General features: G+C 43.8%; 2 protein-coding genes across 3 annotated transcripts; both read left to right on the top strand.

Annotated features, from left to right (window-relative positions):
- Window positions 1-232: 232 nt before the first annotated feature.
- NME6 (NME/NM23 nucleoside diphosphate kinase 6) lies at window positions 233-16,152 on the top strand. Of its 2 annotated transcripts, XR_011600655.1 has the most exons (6): window positions 233-512; window positions 2,008-2,110; window positions 2,866-2,905; window positions 4,251-4,411; window positions 4,623-5,084; window positions 16,090-16,152. XR_011600655.1 is itself a non-coding variant. In XM_070948022.1 (5 exons), exons 1-5 carry the CDS (start codon window positions 420-422, stop codon window positions 4,766-4,768), a joined length of 543 nt encoding a protein of 180 aa, XP_070804123.1. In that variant the 5' UTR covers window positions 233-419; the 3' UTR covers window positions 4,769-6,332. The 2 variants fall into 2 exon arrangements, 1 of the variants encoding a protein (XP_070804123.1); XM_070948022.1 differs by lacking the exon at window positions 16,090-16,152 and having other exon boundaries at window positions 4,623-6,332.
- A 1,190-nt stretch (window positions 16,153-17,342) lies between these two features.
- On the top strand, window positions 17,343-23,458 carry LOC139319660 (C-type lectin lectoxin-Phi1-like). The gene is made up of 5 exons (XM_070947608.1): window positions 17,343-17,397; window positions 18,880-18,992; window positions 19,909-20,055; window positions 21,797-21,911; window positions 23,210-23,458. Exons 1-5 carry the CDS (start codon window positions 17,343-17,345, stop codon window positions 23,278-23,280), a joined length of 501 nt encoding a protein of 166 aa, XP_070803709.1. The 3' UTR covers window positions 23,281-23,458.
- The last annotated feature ends 397 nt before the right edge of the window (window positions 23,459-23,855 follow it).

The raw sequence follows: 23,855 nt of genomic DNA, 5'->3' as shown, positions 1-23,855 counted from the left end.
TCCCCTTGCAAGCCGGAGGGGGACGCCGAGTGTGCAAAAGCGTCCCGGGGGCTTCTCTCGTCCTGCTCCCCTTGGCAAAGCGGGCTGTGTTTCGGGGAGGTGGAAGCGTGGAAAAGGCGTGCCAGAGTGTGCAAAGGAGCCTTGCAAGCCAGCGGGAGGTGCCAAAATGGGCAACAGTGTCGCAGCTGCTGCCCCCTGGACACCTATGTGCGCGTGCGTGCGTGTGGGGGAGGGGCAGTGAGTGGGGGGTCCACGCGTGCAAAAGTGTGCAAAGGCGTTCCGGCCACCCCTCACTTCCGGCCCCCCCTGGCAGCTCGGGGGAGGGGCGTGCAAAGGCGTCCCAGCCCCGGAAGGGACCGCGCTGGGGCGCCTCCCTTTGCAACGGAGCGACTGGCCGAGCGAGACCCCCGGGGGCCACGATGAGAGCCTCCTGGCCGGGGCTGCGGCGGGCCCTGCAGCTGACCCTGGCCGTCGTCAAGCCCGACGCGGTGGCCCACCCTCTGGTGCTGGAGGTAGGGCAAAGGGCAGGCAGCACACTCGTGGCCTGGGGGGGGGCGCTGTGCAATTCCCCCCACCCCGCCCCCCAAGCCTTCTAGAGCAGGGGTCTCCAACCTTGGCCACTTTAAGCCTGCAGGACTTCAACTCCCAGAATTCACCAGCCAGCAAAGCTCGGAGACCCCTGTTCTGGAGCAAGGTTTCTCCACCTGGGTCTCTTTAAGACGGGTGGACTTCAACTCCCAGAGTTCCAAAGCTGGCTGAGGAATTCTGGGAATTGAAGTCCACCTTCCTTAAAGAGACCCAGGTGGAGAAACCGTTAAGAGCTGTGGTTGAAGTCAGGCTTGTTCTTGAGGGTGTTCAACACACCTGCATGAAGTAACAGGTGTGCAGGACCCCCAAGGAAAGAGGGACCCAGCCAATCGCACCCATAACTCTTTCAGTGCCACACTCCACTCCAGTTTTCAGCCATTATGGAGTCCTCACATCCGGCCAGTTAAGCAGCCGAAGGACCAGACAACTCCATGCTTGGCCTCCGCTTAGGACATCTGTTGACCTTGATCCAGCCCTGGTGGCCCACCCTCGAGGGTGGGTGCAAGCCACGGATGGAAAGCTGCCCCCCCTGCCTCATCTGAAGTTTTGTAGAGTTAAGAGCTGTGACGGGTGAACAAGGGTCACCTCCAGAGGTCCACTGGTCAAGGAGGATCTTGTCCTCTCGGGATTGCAGTTGACATGGCTGTCCCCGCATTTTGAGGGCATGAAGATTTATTTGGGTTGCACCGAGAGCAGTTTGCTATGCTGGGTTTCCAAGGTCCCCTCAAAGAGATTCATTGGTGGCACCCCAGTCTTTGGAGAGACCCTCGCCCATACCATGTTCTCCAGCACATTCATGAACCCACAGTAAGGTGTCTCTCCACCTTCCCTTCCCTTCCCTTCCCTTCCCTTCCCTTCCCTTCCCTTCCCTTCCCTTCCCTTCCCTTCCCTTCCCTTCCCTTCCCTTCCCTTCCCTTCCCTTCCTTTTATAGAAGGAGCTGGAGATCCAGGTCAGGTTCTGACTTTCCAGTGGCGCATCCGGTAGACCATGGGTCACCATCAAGCTGGGTAGATGGGGAAGCTTAGACCTTCTTTTGCCGTGAGACCTCCTCCTGGTGCCATTGGCTGGCTCTGATTTGAGATCTCCACTGCTTGGATGATTTTGTGTATTTTGTGCCTGGATTATTTCTCTCTAAAAATTGGGATTAGGGTCATTCAGTGTGAGTTCTAGTAGTCCAGCAGACCTCCAGGGGAAATTGGTTGTTGGAGAGCTAAGGTCTTCTCCATTTTGGGACCAGTCTTAGGCAAATAAGTGATGACCCACTTCAAAAATGTTTTGGAGAAGCAAAACATCTTCAAAGAAGAACCAGAAAGTCCAGTTGCCTCGTGAAAAAGAAGCATCTTTGGGACAACCAGGACCAGGATGACTTGAGAGTTTCCACAGACATTCCCTTTATATTCTTTCCTGCCTTCTCTTAGGCTGTGCATGAAACCATCCTGAGCCACAAATTCTTGATTGTCCGGACAAAGGACCTTCTCTGGAGTAAGGAGGACAGTCAGAGGTTCTACCAGGAGCACTCAGGTTGGTGTGAAGGCTTCCAGATGCATCAGGGGCTGAAATCCTGGTTACTGGGAAAGACTGGGGAAGGGTCTCTTGTCCTCCAGTCCAGTCTTGAGATCCTCCCCAGTGCAGCCCAGGTGGCCTGTGGATGTCACAGAAGCTGGAGTAGATGACCCTCAGGTTTGATCCAGTTCAGAGTTCCTCTGATGGTCTGAGGCTTCCTACCCCCCAAATATCTTCATATCCAGGTAAAGGAAGTCCATAGGGGTTCCATAGAGGGAGCCTAAAAACCCCAATTCCCCATTTTAGGGCCTTGAAGAAATAATCTCCAGCTTTCTAGAGATTAAAATTTGGGCCTCCTAATGTTGACCATGTCCGTGTCTTTCATGGGGCATGGAGGTGAGAGTCCTCCTGGGTGAACCTGATCCAGGTATGGGCAGACAATCATGTAGTTGGGCTGAAGAAAAGGATGGGTCAGATCCTTCCTCCAGGTCCTTTCTGTGGGTCGGATGACATCCTGGGGTCAGGGATCAAAGCTGAAGTCCACAATGTTCTTGTAAGCCTTGGCCATCTTGGCTGCTGCATCCCTACCTGAAAGTTGGGGCGAGCTGATGTGCTGGGCCCTCCGTGCTGGATCCAAGCCGCTTTGGAGCACACCAGCCCTACACCTCAGTCGTGTGGTGGGGCCTTGCTTGCATTGAGGTCCAGCAGGGTGGAGAGCGAGCAGAGCAGAAACCTCCTTGTTCTTCATCTTCATCATCTTCTTCTTCTTCCAGGGCGCTTTTTCTACCAGAGGCTGGTGGAGTTCATGTCCAGGTAGGTCCAGAGCTGGTGGTGAGAAGACCTCCTTCCTGTTCCCCCTCAAAGGCCTCCAGGTTCCCCCAGCTGCCTTCACACCAAACACTTAATAGTTTTGTTCTAAAGGAGGGCGAGACGAGGAAGGGGAATGTTGAAAAAGTAGGAAAAAAGGACAGGCCTCATTTGGTCCCAGCCACCATCTTGGCTTTTTTCTTTTTGGGGAGACCCTTGTCCATATTATACCTTGGTCTCCTGACGCAAAAGAGGCGGAGAGGCCTGTGGCCCTAAAAATTTACCATGTCATTAGAACAGGGGCCTCAGTTCTCCACCAGATGGAAAGGGCAGGAGCAGCTAAAATTCAGTAAATAAATAAATAAATAACTCACCCCATCCACGCGTATGTCCAGTTGAGAAATAGCAGAAATTCCCAACAGATTCGCAATGGGAAAGATGAGAAATTTTTCTCTCTTTTTTTCATGCATATTTTTTATTTTATATAAAACAAAATTAAAATACAAAAATACAGAACTTAAAAAAAAAAAATCCAAGAAGACAAAAAAGAAAAAAAATATATATAGAAAAGTGTTTAATGTGTAGGATGTGGGGCTTTATTTTATTTTTATGCACCTTTTTTAATGTTTAGATTGTTTTGTGAGAATTTTTTTTTTAATCGTAGGAAGTTTTACTAGCTGTTGTGTTGCCTCTTCTATCAAGATATTTGTACCTGTGTATGTGTGTGTTTGTGTGTGTATATAACACACACCAAAAAACACACAGGTACAAATATCTCAAAGGCAACACAACAGCTAATAAAACTTCTCCTATAATTTAGGAATCTGTGTATAAGGTGGATGGACTCTGTTAGCCTGGTTGGGAGACCTGAAAGACCAGGCAGGGGCCCTTCTGTCTGGCCCCTGACTGGATAGATGTGTGGCACCTAATCAAAAAGCACTTGTGTGTTGTGTTGTGTTGTGTTGTGTTGTGTTGTGTTGTGTTGTGTTGACCACCAGGAGGCAGCAGAAGCCCACTTTCATAAATGGCCAGAAATTATTCTATGAGGTTTGAGGAACTCTCCAGGGCTACTGTAGATTAAAGCGCTTTCTCTTTTGATATTCCAAATGGGGGAACGCAGGTGTTGTTCTAGATTGTAAGGGTTCTAGGTTTGGAGGAAGGAAGGAAGGAAAAAAGGAAGATAGAAGGCAGGAGGAAGGAAGAAAAGAATGATGGGGAGAGAGGAAGGAAAGAAGGGGAAAGGGAAGGAAGGAAGGAAGAAAAGGAGAAGAAGGAGGGAAGGAAGGATAAGGATTTTGAAATACGCAGAGACGAGGGAGTCTCATTGATTTATCTCTCCTTGCCTTTTCAGTGGCCCCATGAGGGTTTATATCCTGGCTCACGAGGAAGCCATCACACACTGGAGATCATTGATGGGTCCCACCAAGGTTTATCGTGCCCGCCACATGGCTCCAGACTCCATCCGTGGGACTTTGGGCCTCACCGATACCCGGAACACCGTCCATGGCTCAGGTGAGCCCCAGAGCTGAATGTGTAGAAAAGGGTGGCACAGGTGGCTCTTGAAGGCCTCTTGAAGTTGTGAGTGCTCCAACACTGGAGGTTTTTAAGAAGTGACTGGACAGCCATTTGTCTGGAATAGTATAGGGTCTCCTTCCTGAGTAGGGGGTTGGACTAGAAGACCTCTAAGGCCCTTCTGACTCTGTTCTTCTCTCCTTCCCCCCAGATTCTGCAGCCTCAGCCAGCAAGGAAATTGCCTTCTTCTTCCCAGATTTCAGTGAAGAGGAGTGGTACCAACACGAGGAGCCACAGCTCCGTAGAGAAACAGTTGGAGCTCATGCAGTCATCGGTTGCCACCTGCAAGATGGCTAGATGGAGCAGGATTAGCCACCTTGAAGTTCCTCTCATGGATGTCAACTGAGGTTCTGCCATGACCAGCAGGTGGTCCTCATGAGCTGAGGCTTCCTTACAGCGTGCGAACTTTGCTGTTGGAAGATGTCCAGTGGAGAGTGGTTTTTGCCCCTCTTCCTATGCCAAAGATCAGACACACGTGTGTGAACCATGTACAGTCTTCACTGATTCTCACCTTCCCTGGGATGTTTCACGGAAGGGCAGGGTTTCCAGGCTGGGCGGATCAGTCTGCATTGGATCTCTTGAAGCACCTGGGACCGAGGATGACTTCCAGAAGGTGGGACCCTAACCGGGATAGACCTGCCTCCAATCTAGAATGGTCTTGGGTTACTATCTGGAAGTTGAGTCATGGCAACTGGTGGACTTCTCAGGAGAACTGGAAGATCTTCTCAGGAGAACTGGAAGTCCAGTTGCCAGGACTCAACTTCCAGGCAACTTTAGGTAGATGACTTAGAATTTTTATTGACTCTTAGGTTCCTGGTTTCTGGGACAGATTTTGCCCACATGCCAAAGCACCTTTTGCCTTGCGGATTTACACCCTGAACCCCTTTGGAGGGGGAGGGCAGTCTTGCCCCAGGCAGCTGTAAGATGGACGTGCGCCCTCCCCACCTTGTGCGTAAGACCTCTGACCTCTTGCATAATTGGCTGGGGAATTCTGGGAGTTGAAGTCTGGGAGTCTTAAAGTTGCCAAGGATGGACACGCCTGCCTTAGACTCTGGGTTGTCCAGCAAAGGACCCCAGAAAGTCCCTCCCTTGTGATCCTCCAAGCATCATCTCCTCCTTTGGAGAGTTTGGAGTTTGACCTCCGTATTTTATATCTTTCTAAAGCAGAGGTCTTCAAACTTGACAGCTTTAAGACTTGTGGACTTCAACTCCCAGAATTCTCCAGCCAGCATAGCTGGCTGGAGAATTCTGGGAGTTGAAGTCCACAAGTCTTAAAGCTGCCAAGTTTGGGGACCCCTGTTCTAAAGTATCAAACCCAAGAGAGTTGCATTTTTCCAAAAGGGAACAAACCTCAAGGAAAGACTTCACCTGTTCCGCCTTGGCCTCCACCAGGACAGTAAATATTTGTTACCATCTGGGAAGGAGATAAAGGGTTTTCACCCTGAAAACCAACACATAAATTAGATTATTTATGAGTCTCTCTCCGGCCAACCAAGCGGACTCTGCTGCTTTTTAGACCCAATGGTCAAATACATCCTTGTTCAATGGAAGGGCGACGCCCGCTCCATCCCAGGTGTGGCTGCCGGAACTTCCCCAGAAATGAAAAATGAGATGATATTTGCCCAGAGTCCATATTATGGAACAATTAGCAAGGATTTTTTAAAAAATATTAATTACATTAATCCCTATTTTGGGTACAAATTCTCCAAACTTATTTATCTTATTGGTAAATTATTCCTGTCGTTTCAGGGTTTAATTGGGTTTTGTATTGGGGTTTTATGTCTGTAAGCCGCTCGGAGTCCCTGTGGGTCAGCCTTATAAATTTTCTTAATGAAATAAAAATAAATATATTGTTAGATAAGACGAAAAACTGGCACGGAATTTGAGCAAGTGGCAAAGCATTAGCAAATTGTCAAGGGAATGGTAAGGATGCCAATGAGAGGGTCTGCAGGAGGAATTAAGTGCCCAGGTAGCCATAAAAACTGCCCAATCAAATGATTTTTAATCATGCATGGGAATTAGGCTGTGATTATTTTATTTTATTTTATTTTATTATTTTATATTTATTTAATTTTTATATTTTACTTTTAATTTTATATTTTATTTTTTTTCATTTCATTTTATTTATATTTTTAATATTTCATTTATTTTATTTATTATTTTATTATTATTTTCCTGCCTTATTTTTACAAATGACTCAAGGTGGCGAATATATCAAACACAACAATTTTCTGACGCTCCTATTTTCCTCACAACAACACCACCATGAGGTAGGTTGGGCTTTCATGCCTAAGGTGGGACTTGAACTCATGGTCTCTCACTTTCTAGCTTGGTGCCTTAACCCCCCAGCTGTGTGTTCGAAGCCTCCATCTTGTTTTTTTTTTTTTAAAAAAAAAAAACCCACATAACACTCTCAAAAGTGCGAAGAAGGATTCTTTCCTGAGGATGAAAGCCCTTTCCAAGTTGAAAGAAGGGAAAATGACACTCCTGAGTTAGATTAACCAAAATGGTACGATTTTACAGATGTTTTATTAATTGAGATACCAATTTTTCTCAACACTTCAGCGCGGAATTGATAAATAGCAGAGTTGGGAACTTCTATAACTATCATTTATAATTTTTAATTATAAGATTGCAACTTCCCATCATTATACCCTGTGATTACTATTATAAATTGCAGTTAATTTGCAGCTGAGGTGGAGGACGCTGGTTCATGAAGGAAATCAAAGCAAATTGGAGAGAAAGGATGTGGGAAGCCAAGCGCCTGAAGCAAAGAACACTCAACCCACATTGGGGGTAGACACATTCTAGAACAGGGGTCTCCAACCTTGGCAACCTTAAGACTTGTGGACTCCCAGAGTTGCCGGCTGAGGAACTCTGGGAGTTGAAGTCTACAAGTCTTAAAGTTGCCAAGGTTGGAGACCCCTGTTCTAGAACCTTCTCAGGACTGAAATTAAAGCCTGGTTCACAAGACAGAACCGTAATGATCCATAAAATCTCGGAGTTGAGCATTCTGGGCAAACCAGACCACCACAGTTTCTTCAACAAAGCAAAAGGAAGAATTCTGGCACAGCAAAGCACATAAAATCCAGGCAGTGAAATGGACCAGTGACTGGTCAGGTGTCGGGGAAAGAAACTTCCCGTGCTCTGGGTCTCTGACAGCTCACGGCCGGACAATTCACCTTGGCCAACTGCACAGGACAAGAGTTACACTAATATTGAAGAAATGGTGGAATAGAATCATTAAAGAAAGGATGCCAAAGGAGGGGGAAATGAAATGGGAATGACAAAACTTAAAATATTTTGTAATTATTTTAAAGAATCGAATTGTCCCAGAGAGGTTGTCCTGTGGCGAGTTGTCCCACAGTGAGTTGGTTGTGGTGAGTTAGGGGCCTTGGAGGTCTTCTAGTCCAGGCCCCTGCCTAGGCAGGAAACCCTACACCACTTCAAACAAATGGTTATCCAATCTCTCCTTAAAAACTTCCAGTGTTGGAACATTTATAACTTCTGGAGGCAAGTTGTTCCACTGATTAGTTGTTCTCACTGTCAGGAAATTTCTCCTTAGTTCTAAGTTTCTTCACCCATTGCTTCTTGTCCTGCCTTCAGGGGCTTTGGAGAATAGCTTGACTCCCTCTTCTTTGGGGAAGCCCCTCAAATACTGGAAGACTATTACGTCATTCCTCCTCTTCATGAAACCAGAAATATCCAATTCCAGTAACTGTTCTTTATATGTGTGAATCTCCGGTCCCCCAATCATCTTTGTCCCATTCTGCGATATTGGAGATGACATGAATCCTGCAAAACGATGCGTAGCATTACATCTTTTTGTAAAGAAAGCTGCCTCCCTTTGATGGGGAGTCTGTCTTCCTCAATCTTGGGTCCCCTCCCAGAGGCCTGGGAATTTGAAGGTTCTGGTCAGGATCTTAGTTGTTCCTAGCACTCTTCTGGACAGGGAGCTCGGATGTCCTCCCTGGGATCTGTTGGAGAACCACTTCTAGCTTAGTCACAAGCCCCGAGTGCTCCTACCACACAGGGACCACTTTGGCCTTTCCACATCCCCTCCAGTTCCTCCTCCAGGCTCTGCTACTTCTCCTCTTTCCTGATGTTGCTGCCTCCTGGCACCACTACATGTATCACCATCACTGTCTTCTTGTCTACTATTGCTATGTCTACTTGATTGGCCAGTACTTGGCTTGCCTAAAAGTCTGCCGAGATTCTTAGCCATCCAGGTCATGGTTGTCCCAAAGGTACTTTTTCAGGAGGCAACTGGACTTTCTCTCAAAGGATGCAAATGACCAGCTATCTGCAAGGAATATAAATCCTTCCATTCCGCTCCATCCATCCAGAGCCGAAGAAGCTTCTTGGATGAGAAGCAAAACATCTTCAAAAGAAAAAAACCAGAAAGTCCAATTGCCTCCTGAAAAAGCACCTTTGGGACAAGACGGAGCAGAAGACCGAGGCTAGCAGAGTAAGAGTAGGGGGATCCTTACCTGGCAAGTGTCGATCCCTCCTTCCTCATAGCCAGCACACAAGGTGTGGGGGCTCATCGCCCCATTGTACCAATCGCTGCTGTTGCATTTCTGGGTGTCCAAGATGTTCAGTTTGGCTTCCTGCAAGACATCGGAGGTCCTCACACCTCCGAGTAGATAAAGGAAGTGGATTAATTTGGCTTCAGCCACCTGGTGGAGGCTCACACTTCCTCCCTTCCCAACACCCCCTGCCCCACATTCCTTAAGAATCAAGAACAAGACCCCCACAGGTGTCCAAGGGACAATAACTCTTTACGAAGCCTCCGTAAGGCCACAGCTGGAATACTGTGAGAAGAAAAGGAAAGCTCGTTAGGAGCTCAGCAATCTATGCCCTGCAGGGTTTGCCAAGGGCTCCTTTGGCCCTCCGGAAGTCCGTCTCCTTACTGTTTTCAGCCGTGATTCCCCAGCCTGTAGCAAAGCAGCTGGTGAAGTTGGTTTCGGAGCCCATCGTCACCCGAGGCAAGCAGGCCGGTTGCACGTAGTCATTGAACGTCACTGGGCTGTCCAGCTTGATCAGCGCGATGTCGTTTTCCTCCGTGAGGGGATTATAATCTTGATGGAGGACCACTTTGCTCACGGTGTGTGTCTGCACGTCATCTGGCAGCTTAGAGAGATCGGTGGCTCCCACCACAATCCGCCAAAGATGCAACGAGCTGCAGAAAAACGGAGCGCAGTTAGTAGGAGACCCACTGGAACAGAGCTATCAAAGTCCATTTCATTGAGGGCCGCATCAGGGTTGTGTTTGATCTCGGGGGACCAGGGGGGACGGCATGGCCAGGGTGGGCATGGCCAGCTCGATATCACTCATTGAAGCTCCGTTTTCAGCCACAACAGCCTCCTGCAGTCCTCTGCCACTGAAAACAGAGCTCGGGGAGGCTGCACGCGGCCCATTCGGGCTCTGTTTTCGGCCACGATGGCCTTCTGCAGTCCTTTTCCAGAGAAAACAGAGCTCAGGGAGGCTGCACGCGGCCCATTCGGGCTCTGTTTTCGGCCACGATGGCCTTCTGCAGTCCTTTTCCAGCCCTTTTTTCCTCTTGAAAAAAAGCAACTTTGGGACACTTGGCTTGTTGTCCGGGTCATAGGACCTCAACTTTCTTGTTCTCCTTGACCTTTTGTGGATCTCCCAACTAGACTTATGATGGTCAGCCCATATTCTGCGAAGATGTTTCTCTACTACACAATGCCAGCTACCTGGTTGTGCTGTTCAGTGCGTGCCATCTTACCCCCTGCCGCTGCGTATTGGGCTGCCTTGGAGGCCTCCCGGCGTAGGCTGCCCCTTGGGTGCAGGTGGTGGTAGAGGTCTGCTTCTATGGGTCTGGCGCTCAGTGCCTCTTCTGCTGCTGACATGATCAGAGCCTCAGCCCTTTCCAGTTACAGGTAGGATTTCCCCATGTCTGGCCACCTCAGCTATCCGTAGGGGAACATTTGTAGCTCAGGGCTGAAATGAGGGGTCCTTGATGCTCCCTGAGCTGGGTGGTTTCCTTGCAGACGTTTCATTACCTGATTAAGTGACATCATCAGTCCTGGAAGGGAGTGGGGTTTGCAGAGAGGGAGCTGAGGAGTCCTTGATGCTCTCTGAACTTGGTGGTTTTCTTGCAGATGTTTCATTCCTCAAATTAGCACTGATGATGTTACCTAGTTTGAGTAATGAAACATTTGCAAGAAAACCACCAAGCCCAGAGAGCACCAAGGACTCTCTCAGCTATCTGTGGATGGGCACATCCCATGCAGAGTCTTACCTTTATTATCTTTATTAGCTTATTAAAAGGAGAAATAAAAACCTAACAATAAATAGTCAAGGAGGCTAGAAGACAGAATAAACAAAGAAATGACAGGTGCAATAAAAAAAAGACAAACAAAGAATTCCAGTTCCATTTATAGCAGATATAGATAAAACTCAACTTTGCTCTGTTAGAAGAAATGTCCATTTGGGTTCAGCTCCAAATGAGGAAAAAGAAACAAACAACAAAATTAAACTTTATTTTTTTTTTAAATTTTTATTAATAATAAAAAGAAAAAACAAAACCAACATAAATACATTGAAACAACATACAAAACGAACACACATCAATTCAGTCCAATGACTGACTCTTAGAAGATACTACAGCGGTGGGTTATTTTTCATATTTCTATTTGTATCAATATCTACAGTCGTCTATTTGTACATATATAGTTGACTCCTTATTTACTTCTATGCATTTCTACTGAATAGTCGAAAATCATCTTTATATTCCTATTTTTGCCTCCAGCCAGCTGTACCATCTTTGCCATACTAAATAGTAATCAGTATCATCTTTCTCTTGTATTTCTTTTGTGAGCTTATCCAATTCTGCACATTTTGTAATTTTAGCTATTATTTTGTCTTCTGTGGGTAACTGTTCAGATTTCCAATGTTGGGCAAAGAGTATACGTGCTGCTGTGAGGATATGGATGATCAGATATTTTATTTCTTTGGTATATTGTGCTGTGATTATTCCCAATAAAAAGGTTTCCGGCCTCATTTCCAGTTTTTGTTTCGTGATTTCTTCAATCATTGTTTTAATTTGTTGCCAGTATTGTTTTGCACTTCGGCATAGCCACCAGAGATGATAATATGTCCCTTTCTGTGATTTACATTTCCAGCACATCGGAGATGTATTTGGGAACATCTTGGCTAGGCGCGCCGGTGGGAGGTGCCATCGGTAGAACATTTTGTAAAGGTTTTCCTTGTAGGGTATAGACAATGTCATCTTATAATTTATCTTCCACAAATTCTCCCACTTATCCAATTCAATAGTATATCCTATATTTTTGGCCCATATTATCATATTCTCTTTGACAACCTCCTCTTCTAATTTGTATTTTAGTAGGTACTTATAAATTTTGGTAATCATTTTCTCATCTGTACTTTGTAATATTTTATCCAATTCATTTGGTTCATTTTGGAATCCGAATTGTGCCCGATCAGTTTTGTATCTTGATTCTATTTGCATGTATGGCCACCAATCAATGTCTATACCCTGATTTTGTAATTCTTGTCTTGTTTGTAATTCTCCTTCACTGTTCAGTAGTTCTTTATAAGTCCTCATTTTCTCTATATCCATGGCATTGGGATATATTAGTGCTTCCATTGTCGATAGCCATCGTGGAATCTTGGTATAATGTTTTCTAATCTCTTGCCATGATTTGTACAATGATTCTCTGATAATATGTTGCTGGAAATATCCGTGGTGCTTGTCCTTTCCCTCCCACAAAAAGGCATGCTATCCGCGTTGTAATTCAAAGCCCTCTAGTGATAGCATTCTTTTATTCTTAAGGTCTATCCAGTCCCTTATCCAGTTTAGCGACGCTGCTTTATAATATAACTCCCAGTCCGGTAGGCCTAAACCTCCTTTTCCCCGAATATCTTGCATACACTTTATTTTGATTCTGGCCCTTTTCCCATTCCAGATAAATTTTGTTATTATTTTATTAAGGTCCTTAAAAAAGTTCTTTCCTGGCCAGATTGGGGTTACTTGAAAAAGGTAGAGTAATCTAGGCAGTATATTCATTTTTATGGATGCAATTTTCCCTAGAAATGACAGTTGTAATTTGTTCCACGTTTCCAGGTCTTTTCTAATTTGTTTCATTAATTTGTTATAATTGTCTTCTCTAATTGTTATTGCTTTAGCAGTAAGCCAGATTCCTAGATACTTTATGATCTTTACAATTTGTATTCCTAATTTGTCTTCTAATTTTGTCTCCTGTACCTTTGTCAAATTCTTTGTTAATACTTTAGTTTTTTGTTTGTTAATTTTAAGCCCTGCGACTCTTCCATATTCCTCTATCTTCGCTAGAAGTTTGGTTCCTGTTATTTCCGGTTGCTCCATTATAAATACCACGTCGTCAGCGAAGGCTTGCAATTTGTACTCTTCTTTCCGTGTTCTCAAACCTTTTATTTCGGCATCTTTCCTGACTTCATTTAGTAATATTTCCAATGAAATTATAAACAGTAGTGGGGATAAAGGGCAACCTGTCTCACACCCTTTTGTATATCCAGATTTTCAGTCATATCTCCATTAATCATAATTTTGGCCGTTTGGAGGGAGTATACTTTTCTAATCATATGTAAAAATTTAGCACCAAAGTCCATGGTTTCTAGTTGCAATATGAGGAAATTCCAATTTAGATTGTCAAAAGCCTTTTGTGCGTCTAAGAAGATTAAGGCTACTTGTTTATCAACTCTTTTCTCGTAATATTCCAGGACGTTGATAATTGTTCTTATGTTGTTTTTGATCTGTCTTCTTGGGACAAAACCGTTCTGATCTGTATGTATGTATTTATAAATAATTGTTTTCAGTCTTTGCGTTATAACCAACATGAAGAGTTTATAATCTACATTGAGCAATGAGATCGGCCTATAATTTTTAACTTGTGTGGGGTCCGTGTCTTCTTTAGGGATAAGTGTAATAATGGTTTCAGTCCAGGATTTGGGAATTTCTGCTTCTAATAATGCATCATTGAGGACTTGGAGTAACAGTTCATCCATTGCATTTTGACAGTTTTTATAAAACTCCATTGGTATTCCGTCCGGGCCTGGGACCTTGTTGTTTTTTTGCTTTTTCCTTGCTTCCACCAGCTCAGACATCATAATTGGTCTATTTAATGCTTCTCTATGGGACTCCTCTAATTTTGTGATGTTTGTTTTACATAGGTATTCCTTAATGTCTTCATCCCGAATCTCTTCTTTCTTGTAGAGACTTTGAAAAAAATCTTTTGACTATACGTTTTTTGTCTAGGTTGGTATGGTATATTTGTCCTGTTTCGTCTTGCAATTGAAATATTGTTCTCCTTTCTTTTTCTTTTTTCAATTTATACGCTAACCAGCGCCCCGTTTTGTTTGCATGCTCAAAATGTTTCTGTTTTGCTAATTTGATTTTCTGTGCAATTTCTGTCTGGGTGATCAGATTGATTTTATGTTTAGTAAGGTTTAATTTTTCTTTTATTGTTTTGTTATGGGGCTCCTTCTGCAATTCTAATTCGTATATTCTAAGTTGTTCTAACAACTTATTCCTTGACTGTTGTTTCTCTTTATTTTTTTTTGCCATATACGCAATTGTAAGACCTCTTATGTATGCTTTAATTGTGTCCCAAAGGTTTTGAAGCAATGTCTGTTCTTTAGTGTTTATTTGTAGGAACATTTTAACCTCTTTCTCAATCATCTGTATATATTCCTTATCTTTTATTATTCCCGTATCCATCATCCACCTCCTTTGTTTTCGATGTCCTTTCCATACTATTTTAATGGGGTTATGGTCTGCCCAGGTGTTCACTGCTATTTCGATATTTTTTACCTCCTCTCTGAAGTCTGAAGTCATCCAGGCCATGTCGATCCTAGACCATGACTGGTGTGGGTTCGAATAATATGTATACTGTTTTGTTTGCATGTTTGCCTCTCTCCATACGTCATGTAGGTGTAGTTCATTGATCATGTCTTTGAAAGGTTCCGGTAGAGTTTTCTTTCTGGTTTTACTTTGTTTATTACTCCGATAGTCTTTTTCTATGTCCATGATTGCATTGAAATCTCCTACCATGCAGATAGTTTCGTATTCCAGGTCTTTAATTATATTATGTAGCTTTTTAAAAAAGTCATTTTGGTTTCCGTTGGGTGCATATATGGATATTAATAATATTGTTTTGGATCCTGTTTGTATTTCTATTATTAAGAAACGTCCTTCTGTGTCTGCATATATTTGTTTTGTTTTTAGGTATTTCTTTACATATATTACGACTCCTCTCTTTTTTTGGTCTCCTAGAGCTGCATATAGTCTTCCTAATCTTTGGTTGTCCAATAGTTTTTGATGCTGTCTTTTGATATGTACCTCTTGGAGTGTTATGATATCTATTTCTAGCTTTTGAAGTTTTGTAAATGTCTGTTTTCTTTTAGCTGGTGAATTAAGTCCGTTTATATTGATTGAAATAAATTTTAGCTCTCTTTCCATCTCTCTTTATTTATCTATCCGTTGTTTGCAGTCTTTTTGTGTTTCTAGAAATCATTTGCGTCTTTTCCCTCGCTTCCTCTCTCTCCATTCTTTCTCTTTCCAATCTTCTCCCCTCTTCTTGGTCTCTTTCTTCTTTCTCTGTCCGCTGTTCCTCTTGCCTCTTAAATTCCTCTTCTTTTCTGCTCTCCTGCTCCTCCTCCAGCACGAAGTGTTGGTCGAAGAAATCCTGTGCTTTTCCTATGTTATCAATTCTGTATTTTTTGTCTTCCCAGGAGATTAGTAGACCCTCCGGTATTAGCCAGTGGAACTTTATTTTAAATTTATTCAACTGTGCCGTTAGAAAGTTGTAGTTCCTTCTTTGGTCCCTTGTCCTTTTTGGTATCTGTTTGAGGGTTAAAATTTCTTTTCCCTTATACATAGCTGTATCCTCTCTCATCTTCCTGTAGATCTCTTCTTTTAAAGATTTTTTTGTAAATCTAATGTGTATTTCTTTTGGTAACTTATTTCTCCGGGCGTAGTTCGTGTGAACTCTATAGATTTCATCTATTCCACTTCGTATCTCTTCCTTGTCCCTCTGGGTCACTTCTGAAAGTATCTCAGTCATGATTTCTCCTAGGTCCTCCTCCTTTTGCTCTTCTACGTTCTGAAACCTTAAGTAGAAGGATGCCTTCTCCATCTCCAGATATGATAACGTGTCCTCTAGGTCCTTATTTGTGGCTGCTTGGTTATATTCCATCTTCTCCATTCTCTTATTCGTATGTTTTATTCTCTCCTCCACCTTATAAATCCTCTGTTCGTTTTCCTCTATTTTCTGTTGTATCTTTCCTATCTTCTCATCCATGTTCCTAATATTATCCTTTATCTCTCCCACATCCGTCCTAAGTTTCTCGTGATTTTCCTTGTCTCCTCATGGTTGTGGGCCATGGTCTCTTGCATTTTATTCCTTCCTTCCTGGATCATCGTTAGCAGTCAGTCCACAATGGCTTCTAATCTACCATAAACCGTTGCAATCATTATCCCTGATCTGTCCAGGATCAAACATCTTCGATGGATTCTTAATAATAAAATAATAAAAGTTGGAGATTTCCCAAGAAAACAGCTGAGTGATAGGTTTCTCTGTCCTTTGCAGGATGTGGGCGACACCTGCTTTCCAGAAATTTCCATCCTGTTTTGGATCCCCTTATCTTGCCGGGCAGGGTGTGAGCCTGTGAGTTGGGGTATTTAAGCTGGAACACAGACCTTGGTGATCTAGAGGATTTCTCCTTCAGATTGGATCCCTCTTTGAAGGTGAGAGTCATAGATTAGAGAAAGAAGAGTAACATGATTTAACTAGAGAGAGAGAGAGAGAGAGAGAGAATAACATATTTGTACTTATAATTGCTGTGAAGAATATCAGAAGCTACTTCTTCCTATCTTTTCTCTTTTCCCTTTTTCTTTAGTCTCCCCCACCCTCTTTTGATCTTTCTTTCCTTTCTTTTGGCTTCCTTACTTTATGTTCATTTAGATTGGTTTTCAATGTTCTTGTTTAAAAGTTTCAATACCAAATAGCAATAGCTTCAGGGAACTTCAGCTCTCACAGCTATGCGTGTATGTCTCTTGCTCTGATTAAAAGGGTTTTCAACAAAATCAGGAGATGCAAAACCTTCACCCCCTTTTAAAGAATGCCTGTAGTTTGAAATTCTTCAACATCCCTTGCAAGAACTCCAGGACAAAAAGATAGAAGAGATAATTTATTTGACTGATGAGGCATCATAGCATCTGTGTTATAAAGCAACTGAAAGTCCTGTATCTCTCATAAGAGATCGATGGTTGGCATTGTGTGTGTTTATGTCTTTCTTTGTCCATTTTTGGCAGCCAAGGTGGTTCACTGGGTGGGTGGGTGAAAGGGAGGATTCCATTTCTTGTCCACAATAGAGATGAAGAGGAAAATCAAGACGGGGACCTTAAAACATGAATCCCTTCCATTTAGGCATTGAGTTCATTGGGGTTAAGGATTAGCTAAGGGTCCCTTTTCCAAATTCTTCTACCAGGTAGCCTGCTCTGACTTTACACCATCCATATGTCCTGGATCACCTCTGCTGTGACCCAGATCTTAATAGTCACAATGGGGGAAAACCAACGATGAGGGCCAGAAGTTCAGAACCAAGATTTTGAGAATTACAGGCTGTGGTTCTTGGCAGAATGGGGGTCTCTACCAATTGCTCAGGATAGTATTGGGGAGGGGAGGGGGCTGCAATCCAGAGATGAACAGGTGGGTTTCATGGTTGAGAGGAGTGCTCGGTTCTTCCTTCTGGGGAGGGACGCCCGAAAGGGGGTGGCCTGGCATTGTTGGAGGACATTCAAGGTTCTTCTCAACTTCTGTTTCCCTCCTCAGGTTTGAAGATGCTTCTCATCACTTGCTTCATCTTTGGCCTTTTGGGCAGCCTTACCTGGGCAGGTAAGTTGTTGCCAGCAAAGTTGATATATCCCACCTCCATCCTGTTTCCCCCTGGGTCACCATATATCTAGTCCTTGGCTTATTTTAATGTTTTATTCTTAATGGGGGAGCCTCTACTTCTAGCCATGATCCATTTAAACCAACCCAGAAAGGCATGGAGTTCCAGAAGGCCTCCGGGTCTCATTATATGGACCCCAAATACTGGTACCTACAGGATGAGGCTGGCATCTGCCCACTAAAGAGGATCTGGGCATTTTACATCCCCTGGGACACATCTGGCCCCTCGGCTCTCTCTGTCTGGCCCACGTGAGGTCAGTCGGAAGTTACAAAGCAAATGCAAATAAGTCTACGTCATGCACACAATGCAATGCACTGCTTTCATCTTGAAGGCAGCTTTTTATTTCCAGTTTGTGTATGTGGGTGCCTGCGTGCCTACAGACCTTCATAGCCCTGTTAGTTTGGCCCTCCAGAACAGTCCCAGTTTCTTATGTGGCCCCTGGGGAAAGTTGATTGCCCACTGAGCCCAAGAGCCATCTCGGTGTCTCTCACTTCTGCTCTTGTTCTCTTTGCTTTCTCATTCTGTGTTTCTGTTTCTGTTTCAAGTTTTTACTTTTATTGTTTTCTCAAAGTATGAAATACAAAGAAGAATGAAAATAGGAAATCAGGGGAAGGAAAAAGAGAGGGGGACAGAAAATACGGGGTACAAGGGAAAAACGAAAAAAATGTTGACTTCCGACTCTTTTTAGCACAGGTCAAAATAGCAACATTACAGGCTCAGCTTTTAACTTCTACGCATTAGTATATAACTAGCCGTTTCTATAACAACAAATCTATCAAATCACCCCCCAAAAAATTAATCACAAGCACAAAATCCAGAAGTGATATTTAAATAAAAAACTTAATTAAATATATTCTCTTCTTTGAATAAAGCATTCAATATAACCATTTCTACTTTATCTTCCTCGCAGTGGGAATAGTATATATTTCTGTTTCCATTTTATAATCTTTATAAACTATCAACATTTATATTCATGAAATTCACTGTATTCTTATAGATTCTTTAACTTTAAAGGGGGAAAAAACTGTTTTATCCATTTTAAAACTCTAAACTTTTCTTTAAGCTAATACATTTTTTCTTTATAATTTTCTCTTAACATAGATACTTTCTAACACACTTTCAGTAATATTTTACAAGCTTTAGGAATGACTTAAGCATTAAATATAAAGGGAAAAAAATACATTTTCAAACCCACTTTACATTATGACTTTTTCAATTACAAATTTCAGACCGATAAAAATCCATCCTAATTGCAATTGACTCATTGAGTTTAAGTCACTCCTTCCAGCTTTTCTTCATGGAATAAAATCTTTTTCTTCTCTGGAATATTTATTAAGTAGTTCTAAAGGTCTCTTTTGCTCAAGGATTTCTCAGCCTTGTTATTGTCCTTGAAGAAAAAGTCCATTTTTATTCTGTTTTCCCAGCAGGTCCTCATGCTCGGACTCTCTGTCCTTCTGGCACTTTTGCCTATAAAGACGGAAGTGAGTGGAATTGCTTCAAGTTCTATGAAGATCAGTTCACCTTTGAAGATGCTGAGGTAACTCACCTGAGTGGGAAGAATTCCCATTATTTTAGCCCAGTTTTTCCAAACTTCACAACGTCAAAAAGTTCATGTCATTCTTTGAATGAAGAGCACCTGCTGTATGATTCTTTTTTTTAAAAGGATAAAGATAAAAGTCTATAAGAAAGAGTAAAGTAAAATATTTCAATAATTCTCTTGGATTCCCTTCAGTTTAATGGGATTAATTGCATGGCTTCACTTCAATATCTGAGTGAAATTTGTCAAGGAAAGTAAAACTCGAATGAGACATCTAACTGCTACATTTAAGTGGTATTAGGTATTGTGTGGTTTAACAAGTTGTGCAACTCGGCTATTGTCTTATCCATGTTGTGGGAACAAGGCCAACAATTATAGGGTTAACAGGTGTCCTCACTTAGCAACATTGACAGTTATGACCGTAATGAAAAGGTATCTTTATGGCCAATCCTCACACTTATGGCAGTTGCAGTTACTTAGCAATTGCTTCACTAAATGACTGAATTGTCAAGCCCAATTGTGGACCTTCAAAAATTCAAGCCATGTTGTTCCAAAGTGGCCTCTTGTCTCTAAGAGTGTCCACACACAAACGCACACCTCCTTCCCTCTCCTCTCTCTCCCACACCTTGCTTTTATGTGCCACTTTTTCATGGATATCCCACCGCTGACACCACTCTCATACCTCGCTCATAAGCATGAGAGTCATCTTCCCCAATATATATTTCTCTTTATTTTTCCTTGTTGGGCAAGAGAGTCATGCTCGCATTTGCAGCTCCTCTTAGGAGAACTTCTACTGCAGGAACATAGCTGAGAGGACCTTGTCTGCCCAAACTGCAGGACTCCTGGGTTGGTAGACATGAGAGGGACAACATGGTTTGTTGGTGCTAAGATAATTTTGGTTCTTCTCTCTTTGCAGCAAGAGTGTCAGTTCAGATGGAAAGGCCATTTAGCATCTTTCAAATCAGACAAGCAGACAAAATCCGTTGGTGCCTATGTCAGTAAAGAAAGCATAGAACGTGGCTGCGTCTGGATTGGGCTCCGACGAGATGCAGGTTCTAGTGTGGTGAGTATTTGGTCCTCCTGTCTCTGAGCAATTAGCAGCTCTTTCCAAAGGGATGTTTCTTGAGTAGTGATTTACAACCTCCCTGAAAACTCCTTTGGGTGAAGCTGGCACTTGCTGCCCTCCCCCCGCTCTTCCCTTCCCGTTTATTCGTTATCAGGGAGGCACGATCAGGTACAGGGGAGCTTCCACCCCCTCCCCTTCCTTCTCCTAAGAAGCGCCTGAGACTGTTTGGCTGCAGCACCTCCGCCAACCCCCAACCCCTGCAATCGATCGCACCATGGCTTCTGGCTGCCAGCATTGGCAGCTATCCAATTTGCTGGTGGCTTACTAACCCAGGTGGCCAAAATCCCGGGACAAACAGTGTGGTGTCGAATGGGCCAGGCCAAAGCGTGTGGGACGGAGGGGCCTTGGCCCATTGGCCAGGGCAAACAGCTAGGGGCATGTCAGCCGAGGATAAAAGCTAGTGGTGAATGCCCGGAGGCAGTTTTCTTCTTAAGCTCTTATCATCTTGATCGTTCTCCTCTGGAGACCCTTCAATTTGTCCGTGTCCTTCCTAAAATACAATAGCCAGAAGTGGGCACAATATCCTAGCTGATACCACAAGAATTAATCCTGGATCTTTGGCTTGTCAATATTTTCATCGTTGCTATGAATGAAGAAGGGGAAAGAGTGCTAAACTGGCATAGACAATACCCTTCTTGCTCTTGTTCAGTCATGCCCATCACTTTGCCACCCCACAGACCATAGCATGCCAGCCCCCCTCCCCCCCATCTTCCACGGTCTATCTCCGCAAAGGTAATACCTTAGAGTGGTGTTTCCCAACCGTACCCATTTTAAGAGCCATAGACTTCAACTCTCAAAATTCCCTAGAAGTTGTGAGTCAAAGTCCACACATCTTAAGACGACCAAGGCCGAGAAAGTCTTCCCTAGGGACAGAACTAGCACTCAAAGGATCTTGATGAGTTAAACGGTCTAGCTGACCGTTTGTCTAACTCATCAAGCAGAGATGAATCTCTCTCTCTCTCTCTCTCCCTCTCTCTCTCTCTCTCTCTCTCTCTCTCTCTCTCTCTCTCTCTCCTTTCTTGCAAAAGTTTCATGACCCAACTAGATCATAACTTCAGTGCTAGAAGGGTGGGGGATTTGCTCTCTGTTTATGTACAAGTGGATTACTCTGCCAGGGTTGGTGGGAGTGGATTTGGTGGTTCCTTGATTAGGCTGTTGTTTACTTTGTTTGTCTGAGGTGGGAGTTCCTTGATTGGGCTATTGTTTATTTCTTGATTGTAAAGTCAGCAAACCCCAATCCCTTTTAGCACTGATGATGTTTCCTAGTTGGGTCATGAAAGGTCTGCAAGAAAAAAACCAAGCTCAGAGAGCACCAAGGACCCCACAGTCCATTTCCTCCTCTTCCTTCTCCTCCTCCCACACTCCCTTCTAGCACTGATGATGTTTCCTAGCTGGGTCATGACTCAAAGGCTCAGGTGTCCTTGTGGCCCCAGAGACTTTGGATTCTGGGCATAGCAAGAGCGATAGCGATAGCGCTTGGACTTATATACCGCTTTATGTATCCAAAGAGTCTCTGTAATAGGCGTGTGGTGCATGCTTTCAGAAAAACCTGTTTAACAGGACTTCCTCCTTTGAATTAAATTAAGCTAAATTCAGAATTGGAAAATAAAATTTTCTATCTCCCTACTCCCCTGTCCCCCACTCACCCACCCCAACATGTTTTATTCTGCATACACAGACTACTGGATGGCGCTGGGTTGATGGATCACGAGACACCTATAGAAAGTGGGGGTATAATGAACCCAACAACTTGGGCAATAATGTGTATTGCACCTGTCTCCATTCTTCATCTGGTCAGTATGAAAAGCCTTCATTCCTTAGGGTGGTCGGAGTTTGTATCTGTAATTCCAGGAAAGAAGGGAAGGGAAGGGAAGACAGGAAAGGGGAGGGAAGGAAAAAATGAAAGGGAAAAAGTGAAGGGAAAAAGGAAAGAGAAAAAGGGAAGGAAAAAAGGAAAGGAAAAAAGGAAAGGGAAAAAGGAAGGGAAGAGAAAATAGGGAAGGGAAGGGAAAAAGGGAAGGGGAGGGAAAGGATGGGAAGACAAGGAAGGGAAGACAGGAAGGGAAGGGAAGCAAAAAAGGAAAGGGAAAAAGGAAAGGGAAAAAGGAAGGGAAGGGAAGATAGGGAAGGGAAGGGGAAAAGGAAAGGGAAGGAAAGGGAAGGGGAAGGGAGGGAAGGGAAGGGAAGGAAACAGAGATATCCATACAGATCTTGGGAATAATGCTCCTATTGAAGGAGACTTTTTTGGTGTGGCTGATTTAAAGTACTTATTGGAGAACCTTAAGAGGCAAAAGTTAGACATTTCTAGAGTCTCACAAAATGGTACTTCCTCATCGCAGCATTTGTCGCAGAGGCAACCTAGTCTAACTGCTTTTTTTCTGCCCTTTCAAAGCTGGAGAGGTTTGTGAATGCCTGATTTTGTTTCAAACAATGATATTTCCATGGCCACCCAGTACAACCAAGGGGACTCTGAGTGGCAACAAAAATAAATATAGAACCCAAAACATCAATTGTATTTTATCTTAAAAAGTAATCCAGATGTGCTAAAACTGCAATCTAAAAAGAATAGATTAATACAGTGTTTTTCAAGATTAGCCACTTTAAGAAGTGTGGCCTTCAACTCCCAGAATCCCCCAAGCAGAGACCCTGATCTTAACTGCCTTCATGAAAGAATCGAGTCCGTTGTAGCTCAGCAGGAAGATTGTTCTAGAGCAGGGAGGCAGCCACTGAAAATGGGCCCTTCCCAGATCCCATCAGGTGGCAATGCTTAGATGAGGGGAGCCTGCAGCATGGCCCCACCCCACCTATAGCTGAGCTGGAAGGCGGAGTTAAGCTTGTCATCTGTTTGAAGTCTTTGTGTCACCACAGGAGATGCAAGTCCAGTCCTCTGGAGGTCTGCTGGCCCTTATCCAGAGCCAATTTACCTCTGACCGTTAGTTGGCTAGATTCTTGGGTATCGGAGCTATTTGTACTTGACACCACCCGTGAGCGGACAGGCAGGTGTATTTGAGAAAAGATACTCTGCAAGCAACCGAATCCTAAGCCATGTCAGGCTCTTAAGATGTTCACCACCTGTGTTCCTTCCTTTCAGGGTACTTGACTTGGATTGATATAGACTGTAACAACAGACTGAATTTTCTCTGCAAATGGAAACCCTCTTAAGCCAAGTCTGCAGATGGAGTTGGGGGGCTCCCCCTTGATTGGAAAGCTGAGCTGAGATCTTGTGTTTCCATCTTCTTCATGTGCAAAACCTCTTTTCCACAAAGACCATCTGAAGGTCAAGCAGTTGGTTCCTCTCTGTCCTCTAGACTTGCTTCTCTTCCCCTCTTTCTGAAGAACTTGGCCCCCCTTGATAATAAAGTCTATTGCTCTGCCCTTGTCTTGAGTTTGGCTTTTCTCTCCCAGGGGGTCCAGGGCCCCTCCCTGAATGAGTCTCAGAGGGAAGAGGGTGTTGTCTCTGCAGATGAGTTTCTGGTCACAAAACACACAATGCAACCTTATCAGCTCCTTTCCTGGGGTCCTTCTTGTCAGAGTTTCTTGCAAAAATCAAATCCAGAAGCACACGCAGCTAACTGATTCAGCTGGATTCATTCACTTCTTTATTTATATAATAACAGATAGTTGATTCTTCAGGCAGAACACAAGGCAGGAGAGAACAGTTAGTTTCATTTTAGATCTGAGCACAGAGCAGGCAAGTTTACACACTGGTTTCAGTTTCTCTGCACAGACTCAGAAGC

The sequence above is a fragment of the Pituophis catenifer genome, unplaced genomic scaffold (genome assembly GCF_029215685.1).
Source record: "Pituophis catenifer annectens isolate HBS135680 unplaced genomic scaffold, rPitCat1.0.hap2 SCAF_7, whole genome shotgun sequence".
NCBI lineage: Eukaryota > Metazoa > Chordata > Lepidosauria > Squamata > Colubridae > Pituophis > Pituophis catenifer.
This window is presented reverse-complemented; position numbering and strand designations above follow the sequence as displayed.